Source organism: Lagenorhynchus albirostris, chromosome 1 (assembly GCF_949774975.1).
Source record: "Lagenorhynchus albirostris chromosome 1, mLagAlb1.1, whole genome shotgun sequence".
Classification (NCBI taxonomy): Eukaryota; Metazoa; Chordata; class Mammalia; order Artiodactyla; family Delphinidae; genus Lagenorhynchus; species Lagenorhynchus albirostris.
This window is the reverse complement of record NC_083095.1, coordinates 159,756,247-159,766,917: the sequence shown is the minus strand read 5'-3', so window position 1 is coordinate 159,766,917 and position 10,671 is coordinate 159,756,247. Positions and strand designations below refer to the sequence as shown.

Here is a 10,671-nt window from a genome sequence, read left to right as displayed (position 1 = left end):
GCCCACCCAACTCTGGGACAGCAGCTCCCCTTCAATCTATTCATGTATTGGTATTCAACATTCATTTTCATTTGAAACGTAAGTTCTACTGCTTTAAAAAATATATATTAATTACCTAATTTTTAAAAATGCTTTCTGGGGACTTCCCTGGCAGTCCAGTGGTTAGGACTCTGCGTTCCCACTGCAGAGGGCACAGGTTCGATCCCTGGTGGAGGAACTAAGATCCCGCATGCCGATGCAGCACAGCCAAAAAAAAGCAACGATAATAAAATAAAATAAAATGCTTTCTGATCACCCTCAGTCAGTGGCTTGGCAGAGTTGAAAGCATTATTATAACTCGTCCTAAAGGGTTTCAGAGGGGGGAGGCAACTTCAGGGGCTCCATCCTCAGCAGGTGCTTCCACTACAGCCCAGCTCTACCCCTGCTGGGACTCCTCTGTCACCTCCCCCACCCGCTAGGACGCACTGGCTGGGCCCTGGCACCTGGGTTGCCTATAAGGTTCAGGGCTGAGACCACGTAGGTGCCTGAAAAGGAGGCACGTGACCCTTCCTCTCCTCGCCTTCATGAGGGGGAGGGGAGGGGGAACAGCAGACTCCCACGCCAGAGGGACATACACGAAGGGGGAGGGCTGTGCCCTGCCCGCACCCCAGGCAAGTTGGCACGACCCTCCGGTCCCCACTGCTATGGCTCTCTGCAGGGGTGGAAGATGGTACCAGTCAACCGTGAGCCGGAGGAGGAGCCCGAAGCCACTGCCGAGAGATGGAGGACCCCACGCCTGAGCCCGTCTACGTCGACGTGGACAAAGGACTGACCTTGGCCTGCTTCGTCTTCCTCTGCCTTTTCCTCGTCGTGATGATCATTCGCTGCGCCAAGGTCATCATGGACCCTTACAGCGCCATCCCCACATCCACCTGGGAGGAGCAACACCTGGATGACTGAGGCGCCCGCGGGCGGGGGCCGCGGCGAGGGACCGAGAGCCCAGCGCTCTCTGGACAGGGTTGCCCCAGGATGTGCCTCTGTCCCCTGGCCACCGGCTTTCCAGCCCATGGAGGCAAGAAAGGATTTGGCCACCCGGGGATGGAGAAGGTTCACCTTAGCCTTGCCTGCTCTCACAGGAGCAGCAGGGTGAGATGCTCGGGATGCTGTGGGTGTTGCAGTGGTGGGCCAGTCTGGGGATAAGAGCGCTGGACCGGGAGTCAGGAGGCCCGGATTCCAGTCTGGGGAATCACTGTGAGCCTAGGGGGCGGTCATCTTCCCTGGCTCGCGCACACCTTTTGGCATCGGATACGGGACAGTCACCCACCATCATAACAACAGTGGTCTCGTTTTGAGGAAACTCTTGCCCTTAACATGCAAAGTAGCACACACACTGGCCCTGGAGGCTCCCAGCACAGACGTTCACCTGAGCCCCAGCCCCTTCCCAGTGGGCCAGCAATGGAGCGCGTGGTGACGTGGGAAAGGAGGTGGAAGGTGAACCACCCCAAATTCACAAAAGGCACAGGGGCTGCTTCCCAACAGTATTTTTTTTAACTAAAATATAGAGGGGTATATTTTTCCTGTTATAAATGAAATGTGTATTTTGGAAGTTTGGGAAAATACAGAAAAAATAGAAGGATGGGGGAAAATAACCCTTATAATCCCACTTCCCCAAAGCCGCCATTTTGATATATTTTCTCCCAGCATTTTTTACATGTATTTTTAAATAGTCAAAATCATACTGTGTGCATGACGTTGTATCACTTCATATTAGAGCAGGGACACTTTCTCATTTCATCAAGCACTCTTTATAGCCATCATTTTTACTGGCTGCAGAGTATTCCATCAGGTGGATAAGTCATAGTTTCATAATTATCTCCTTTGGTCTTACATTTCTTTTTTTTTTTTTCTGCTAACTTTTCCTCATGCAAAATTATTTCACCCAGTGACCTCTTGAGAGCACACAGTTATGAGATTAATATCGGACAGGAAGACCTGGCTTCTAGTCCTGTCAGTCACTCTAAGGCTGTGTGACCTTGAGCAAGTCACTTCACCTCTCAGTGCCTCCGTTCCCTGATTTTAAAAAGGGGAGGAAAAGCCTTGCCCTTTTTGTTTTGTGTAAACCTCGTGAATGAAAGGACAGGAGTGGGAGTGCTTTGAACGTAAACGTGCTGTGGGGTGAGACAAGGGATAAGTTGTTGATAATGACTTCTCCCTCTTTTCCCACCCTTCTGTCACCCTCCCACCCCATCACCTATATCTAAGATCTTGCAGCAAGAATATTGGACCAGAACCCACAAACCTGGTCCCAAGTCCCAACTCCTCTACTTCCTTGCTATATGACCCCAAATAACTCAGCCTCTCTGAGCCCCCGTTTCCTCATCTGTAACATGAGGGAATAACATCTACCTCACAAGGTTGTTGTGAGGATGAAATGAGAGAACATGGGCAAACATTGGTGTATTTTCTTGATATTACCACCCCAGGAGAAGCCAGGGGTCTGAGCTGGGAGGAAGAGAGGTCTGGCTTCCCCCCTCTCTGCAGAGCCTGGAACCCTGGGCTTTTTTTCAGTTCCACTGCTGAAAGGCCAAATCTCCCAGCCAGGACCACTGGTCAGAGGAATACTCACAGCAACCTCTCTCAGCACCTGACCTCAAGGGATATGGTGTCTATTAATTTATGTAATTATCATGGTCATCGGTATTCCCACAAACATAATATGAAGTTAAACTAGACCACCAGAATTCCCCTTCCTTCTGAATGCATTTATTCCATTCCTCTAAGGCACACCTGCCATCCCCATCAGAAGTGCCCTGCAGCTGTGAAGTAGCTCAAGGTTCCCTTCCCACCACCTGCCTCCCAGCCATGGGTCCCACTCCATCCCAGGTCACCTGGGAAGTGGGTTTCCAAAGCACCATCACCACTAGGTGACCCCTGAAAGTGAACAAGCCCACGGCTGCTCAGACAGCTTTCCAGGGCATATCCAGCTGTTCCTCCCTCCACACCCTCACCGTGTGGGATGCACAAAGGGACAGCTGGCAAAGGCAGTGGACCAAGGTGCATTGGAGGCTCTGTGTGAGAGGAGGATCTAGAGCAAGGACCTTGTACCTCAGGCCTAGCAGCAACCTTCACTCTGCAGCCTACCTCAGAGATACCAAACACTTCTGTGAAAAGCTCATCAGCATGGATGTACAATGCAAATCAGAACCAACACCCAATCAGCTCCCAAGGAACAAGAAGAGGTCTTGAAGCCCTCACTTGGAGATATTTTAGAGCTCTCAGGAGTGAAAAACAGGTGCCTGAGGGCCGTGCTACTCAAACCATGATGAAGGACAAATAGCATCTACAACATTGAGGGGCTTGTTAGAAATCCAAAATCATGGACCCCTACTCCAGACCTACAGAATCATAATCTCTGGAGATGGGGCCCAGGAATCTCTTAGCAAGATCTACCAAGCGATTTGTATGCGTGTTAAAGTTTGAGAAGCACTACCCTGGGGATCCTTTGGTCTCAATTATTTCTTTTCCACACCTAGATTTGCTAATATTTCCCACTCTATCTCTTGACTCTTTTTTTTGGTGACAAAGGGAAATAACATTTCAGAAAAAGATGGAAAATTTCAAACTCACTCCAAATCCAAGCCTCCACAAATTAGTGATTTCTATTGTGTGTCCATGTGTTCCCTTCTAATCCTTGTCCACGTGCAAGATATTTTTTTCATAAAAGGCTTCGGTTACATCATTTAAATCAATATCTCCTAACATTTCGTCATAAGCATGTTTCTGCTACAGTCTTCCTATTTATCATTTTACTGGCTATAAACCACGCCATCTAGTGCATGTACATAGTTATCCAGAGTCCTATTAATAAGTACTTAGATTGCCTTCATTTTCCCTATTATACATGTTGCAAAATAAAAAGAAAGAAAGAAAGCTAAAGACAGATATGACGAACCCTGGGCTTGCTCAGGTTGGCGGAGAATAAATATTTAAATAACACCCCCTCCAGCTTAGACACACATGGGGGACGAAGAGTCATCTAAACATTTGATCGTATTAAGGGGAAAAAGCAACTGAAATGCCAAGCTCCTGTTGTTGCTTTAGCTGCTAAAGGATGGAGGAGATGGTCCTTTGTCATCAGAGCATCTTAGCCAGTTTCTAGCTAGCTGAGATGAAGTTTGGGGTTTGGTATGGAGAGGTAAACTGTCCAGCAAAAGAAATGAAGAGAAGTTTTGAAGACTGGAAGCTGGCAGAGAGCAAATGAAAAGCATCTGTGGCATTGGCCCTAATCCAGGACTTAAGGCAAAATATGATGAGAGAGAAACTCCCCGCTGCAGGGAAAGGGTGATGGATTTTCCGGACAGTGGTGTCTCGTGGCTGATTTTACGTTGTGGCCTGTTCTGTGCTCTGCTACAGTTCCCCCATGTTACTCCAAACCCTCAGTAAAGTCTGATACACAATCCACTTTGTGGTTGTGGTATTTGGGGGCAATAAAGACATCTGGAAGGGGGTCAATGTGAAGAAATGTAATCTGGAAAGGGAGAGTCATCCCAGGGACAAGTGAGGTAGCAGAAATAAGCAGAAACAGGGAAAGCAACTATAGTCCAATAAGAATTAATTTTTAAAAATCAGAATGACGGTTGCTAGCATAAATGTGACCCCTGAGAATACCAGCCTGGTATATCAATTCCCATCATCTCTATTTCATTTTTTTCCGATTAGTTGCTCAAATATCTACATGCTCTTATTGAATTGAAAGACCCGTGACTCCCTCTCTTATAAAATTGCCCCAGAATTTCGAGGCTAACTCAATCCAAAAGGAGCTGGTGCTAGGGCTTCCCTGGTGGCGCAGTGGTTGAGAGTCCGCCTGCTGATGCAGGGAACATGGGTTCGTGCCCCGGTCCGGGAGGATCCCACATGCCGCAGAGCGGCTGGGCCCGTGAGCCATGGCCGCTGAGCCTGCGCATCCGGAGCCTGTGCTCCGCAACGGGAGAGGCCACAGCGGTGAGAGGCCCCCGTACTGCAAAAACAAAAACAAAAACAAAAGGAGCTGGTCCTGCTTCCAAATGTCAGGTAGAGAGAATTTCAAAGCCTGGTGTGTCCACTAGTGTGGTTTCACACCCCGCAGTCTAGCTGTTGAAGATGGGTCCTACGTGCGTGACGGATGACAACCTGCAGTGCCCTCTGGTTTATAGCCCAGTCTGCTGAGAGGTGCTCGAGTTAAGCTCACTGGTCCACATTCCCATGCTCATTCGTTTTGTCCAAACAGTACAGCCAGGTTGGCTGTGTTCAGAGGGACAGGACGGCCTCGGCCATACCCACTGGCCCCCTGAATCCTCACGTCCTTGATCACCATCAGCTAAGACTCTCCCTCCTTCCTGGGGAGTTTGTCTTTGGGACCCGTATCACTCAGAACCCTAGCAGGAAAGAGATGCACACCCAAAGCATTAAATGAAGAGGGTTTAATGAAAGAATATTTCCAGAGGTTGGGCAGGATTAAGGGAAACGAAAGGGGTTGGCAAAATGCCCATGAAGGGCAACAGGGTGAGTCCATGACCACTCGGGCCTGAAGCGACAAGGGGAAGGGGTGTTCCCAGAATCCAGTGGAAGCTGTAGCAGTGGGAGAGGAGTCCCCCAACAAAAGCCATGGCCCCAGGTGGACAATCAAAGTGCAACCCAGTGAGAGGAGACTATATACCTTGATTTCTCACCTCCTGCCCTCTAATCTCCTATGCCATCGGCCAAGAACAGAAGCTAAAGGACAGGGGACTCTGGGTGATATCCTTCCTATATATTAGCGAACTAGAGCAAACGAAAACTAACCAGTACACTGCACCCCTATTACCACTCAGCACCCATCGTGGATGGGGAAAATATGTATGTCCCCAACATAGGGGAAATATAAGTTCCCATCAACAACCCCATTGTCTGAGGCTGCTATCAGCTTAGTTCCACTCCCCCCGGAACTTCCATGGTAACGTATCCACCTCTAGGTGAGTGAATGAGACGATTCCTATAAAGCACAGCTGCTGGAGTCCCGTCTTCTGTGGCTGGTCAGGAGGCCTAGGCTGATAACCACAGTGTCATTCTTCTGCCACCCGTTCCATATCCCCTCTACCTTCTGGCGGTCCCTCCACTGCCGGAGTCTTTTATCCAGTGGAATGACCCAAATCTTCCTTCACAGAGGATCCAAATTCTAGGTGCACTGTCTTTTTTTTGGTTGCCAGTTTCCACTGATCTCCACCCCCTCAAAGAACTTGACAAGGCCTTGAAGGCCTCGCCTGGAAGCATTTTTGAATACTCAGGAGAGAACAGGTGCCCTAGGACGCGCTAGTCATGTTACGGTCGTAGGACGGATAGCATCAGCATCACTGGGGAGTTTGCTAGGAATCTAAATGCATGCCCCCACCCCAGACCTACAGAGTAGGGTATGGGATGAGGAATAACGAGAGATTCCCCAGTGAATCCCTGGGTTCCAGAGCTAGCCCTCCTTGCCCTCATTGTGGAGCAATACCGTTTCTTCTGAGCTATTGGAATAAATCACCCTGACAGCACAGTGATCCCCTTCTCCACCTCCTAGTCCAAGATGAGGAGACCCAAATGGCTACAGGATGATCTCAGTTTCCAATTTAACAGACCCATGACTATGTTCCCTGGTGGAAATATTTCTTCTTTGTTACTAGGAATTTCCAAACCCACCAAGTCCAAGGTCACAGGATGGAAAACAAAAATTCTATAACTGGGTTATTAGGTATCATAGTGAGAGGAATCACTCTCGCTTCCATCCCTTGGTTCCCAGACTAGCATCGTCCAGCTCAAGGGCAGATGCCAACGTATATTGGTCTCTGGTTTAAGGTGAATACTGCATCCTGTAGGTCAGCCACCATACCTAAGCCTTCCACAGGCCATTCTAAATTTCACTCAAGCCAACTGCTTCTGGGTGATGACGCATGTGGTAAACCAGTGAATTTCCTGGACATGAACCCACAGCTGTACTTCCTTCACAAATGAGTTCTCAGGGACTTCCCTGGCGGTCCAGTGGTTAAGACTTCGCCTTCCAATGCAGGAGGTGCGGGTTCGATCCCTGGTCGGGGAGCTAAGATCCCACATGCCTCGGGGCCAAAAAACCAAAACATAGAACAGAAGAAATATTGTAACAAATTCAATAAAGACTTCAAAAATGGTCCACATCAAAAAAAAACTTTAAAAAACAAACAAACAAGAAACAAATGGGTTGTCTGGTTGAAGGTCATGTTTGTGAGATACGCTGAGATCAATGAAACACCACAAGCGGTGAGGAGGGCAGAGGTAGCTAATCCGCATGCAGAATACAAATCTATTCCCACCACCCTCCATGATGGAAGGGGTCCAGTGTAATCAACTTGCCAGTGGTGGCTGGCCTGTCTCGCACGGCCCATCCCTGGAGAAGGATGCCGTGCATCAGGGGCTGGGCATTGGCTTAATCCTGGGCAGGGTGCGTACCCAGAAGTGATGGAAACCAGCCAGGTGGGCCTTAGTGAGGGAAAGCCCATGTTGTTAAACCCATGTACAGCCTCCATCCCTTCCACTACGGTCACTTTGTTCACAGTACCACTGAGAACACACCAGAGTGGAGAGGGGAAGGCATCCTCAGGTTGGGTCATGGTGTCCACCTGATTACTGACAGTCTTCTCTTCAATGGATACCTTTTGATAGGCATTTAGGTGGCACATGAATATCTTCACATTCAGGGATCCTTCAAAGACATCCTTCTACATACATCTCCTCAAGACTGCCTTGAGTCCTCTCTTCCAATCTTCCTGCAGTTGGGTCAGCACTCTGATTCTCCTACTGGGGAAAGTCAGAAGCTCCCGACAGCATCTTTATCTGCCACAGACACTTCCTGTACCATTGGGTCTGCTGGGTCTTAAGGCTCAATTGGTCAGGTAGCTTTCATCCCAGCCTGAACCGTTCTAGAGCCCTTGATTGCTCTGGGTCCCATTCCGAGCCAGCAGCCTTATGACGTACCCGGTAAATGCAGCAGAGTGGCACACGCAAATGTGCTCCACATTGCCTCAAAGACCCAAAGAGGCCCATCTTCCATGGATGCAAGGAAAATCAAGGTTCTCACCTAAGAGGGAATGTCCCAACATGCCCCCGACTGCTGGAACCCTAGAAAGTTCTCCAAGATGGCAGGCTCCTGGACTTCCATAGGGGTTTTCTCTCACCCTCTGGCAAGCACGGGCCATGTGTGGTCCTTGCTACTTCACCAGAGCCGGTTGGCATAATGTCATCTATATAATAGACACTCATGAAGTTCTGTGGGTTGTTAAGGTGAGCAGGGCCCCTACAATACAACAGAGAGAAGGAAAATGGCAAATCCCTGAGGTAATGCAATTAAAGGGTACCACTGTCCTCTGCCCGATGAAGGTGAACTCTTTTTTATTACCTTTATTTTTTTTTCCTAAAGTAAAAATTCAGTTTATTCATCTGTTTACGACACAGTACTCAGAAGGCAAAGTGTTTCACATCATAGATTTCACTTCCAACTCCTTGGAATGTTCATTTCTTTGACTATAGAGACTAGATCGGAAAGCCAGGTAATGCTTAGGCAACTAAACTAAGGATGGAGCGGGTGGGGTGGGCAGTGCTAACGTCATCCTCCCAGGGATGGGCACAAGGGGACTGTTAGCCACAAGCTGATTGTGTAGAACTGTTAGCTGGGAGCGCGGAGCAGCCATCCTGGACCCTTGGGCCATCGCGGGCTTCAGTCATCCCTACCACACAGGTACAGCAGCGCTTTCTGGTAGTCGCCTTTGGTGTCTTGCTGAATGTAATAGTACAGGGACTTGTCATACTTTTTCTTGAATTCAGATCTAATTTTCAACATGTCCACTTCACTGTGGGAGATCATGATTCTAATCAGGACCTTATCGTGAGTGCCCTTGCCCTTCATGGAGTTGTACAGTCTGTCAGCAAAATACAGGGGCTTGGTCTGAATGCACTGGACTCGGTTCAGGAAGGCATTTTCCAGGTCTCCTCTGACCTCCTTCTTGATGCTCTCCAGCATGTCATAAGGGCTGTAGCTCTTGTACCTTTCAAACACTTTCTGGAGGTGGCACACGCTCCACTCGGTCATGACGCTGACCCACTTGGGAACATTAGTTCCTCTCCTCTTCACACCAGCATCATAGAGATCCCAGGCATCTTGGTCAATCAGTTCATAATCAATGGCATAGCCATCCTCTGCTCTTCGACCCTTCGCGAGGGCAATCATCAGCTTGCGGAAGTCACCAGATGTGTCGGAAATGGTATCCTTCTCCAGATCGGTCTTGTACGTTTCCTTGTAGACTCTGTTGATTTCCTGTAGCTCCTGGTTGGTCCTTGAGCAGATGATCTCAATGAGGGAGTCCTCGTCGGCCCCCAACCCCTTCATGGAGGCTTTCAGATCGGAAGCGTCATACTGAGCAGGTGTTTTCAATAGGCCCAAAATCACTGTCTCCGGGTGGCTGGACGAGGCTGCCTTCAGTACTTATGCAAGTTCCTTTTTGGTCCTTCTCTGGTAGGCGAAGGCAATATTCTGTCTCTGTTCATTGCTGCGGTTGGTCAAAGTGTTAACGATGGTGACCTCATCCACACTTTTAGTCTTGATGGCCGTTTCAATGTTCAGAGCGTCCCGCTCAGCATCAAAGTTGGTGTACGCTTTGACTGACCCATATGCACTTGGAGGTGTGGAGTGATCACCCTCCAAGCTGAGCTTGCAGAGAATTTCATGAACGGTAGACATTTTGAGAGAAGCTGGGCCGGGTGCAGTGCGCTGCGAGTGTCCCCAGATGCAGAACCTATTATCTTTATTGACTGGGATGCAGTAGGAAGTATTTTCTGGTACAGTGGTTCTCAAACTTTAGCGTGCGTCGGAATCACCTGGGAAGCTTGAGAGAGAATAACCTACGCTGCTCTTCCCTGCCAACAGATCTTAGGCATGGCCCACCGAGTGCTCCAAAACCAACTCTCTAACTTTGAATACTTCAGAAAGGGGATCAGAGTGTCTGTCACCGATGCCCCTTGGGCATCTTACAAAGTCTGGCCCGCTATCTCTCCTCCCTTCTGCACCAAGGACGAGGTGACCTTGCTAACTTCTGTTGTACTCCCTTCTCCAAGAAAAGGAGTGCCCTGTGGCCCTAATACAATAATTAAGAGGGACCACAGAACTCAGAAGCCTTCAGCCTAACTACACAGAGAAGCAGCTGGTTGACACATGCCTCCCCCCCATAATTATACTCTGCAGTATCAGCCAGCCTCATTTCATAACAGTCAGCCCATCAAATGAGGAAATGTTGGGTTTCACCCTGATGGTAGAATGGGGGCTCTGGCTTCCTATGAATATATACTAAGGAAAGAATGACCCCAGAGGGCTAAGAGATGGGATGACACCCAGCAGGCTGAAATTTGGGTACATAAGCAGTGCTTCAATGACCATTCTTATGCACATGATTTTTTCCTTCTCTTAGATTACCAAATACAGCTCTAAGATTATTTGAAAGAAGAGCTTCGTGTTGAGCTCATAGCTGTGAAACAGGGAACTCCTTGATACAACACACATTTATGAGCAGCTACTGTTTAATGGGGGGTTTGGACACAAAGATGAGTCAAGCACAGTCCTGCTCTTAAGAAGCTCACTTCCATGGGTCAAAATCAAAGTTCCAACCACTGTTC

General features: G+C 48.7%; 2 protein-coding genes across 2 annotated transcripts; one reads left to right on the top strand and one right to left on the bottom strand.

The window, feature by feature from the left end:
* On the top strand, nucleotides 1–939 carry CTXND1 (cortexin domain containing 1). The gene is made up of 2 exons (XM_060120654.1): nucleotides 1–78; nucleotides 698–939. The coding sequence occupies exon 2, from the start codon at nucleotides 760–762 to the stop codon at nucleotides 937–939; it is 180 nt and encodes a 59-aa protein (XP_059976637.1). The 5' UTR covers nucleotides 1–78; nucleotides 698–759.
* Nucleotides 940–8,422: 7,483 nt separating this feature from the next.
* LOC132532391 (annexin A2-like) lies at nucleotides 8,423–10,206 on the bottom strand. Its single transcript, XM_060170868.1, is given in 1 exon segment — nucleotides 8,423–10,206. A coding segment is annotated over 1 exon segment (1,020 nt). The 5' UTR covers nucleotides 9,743–10,206; the 3' UTR covers nucleotides 8,423–8,722.
* Between the last annotated feature and the right edge of the window lie 465 nt (nucleotides 10,207–10,671).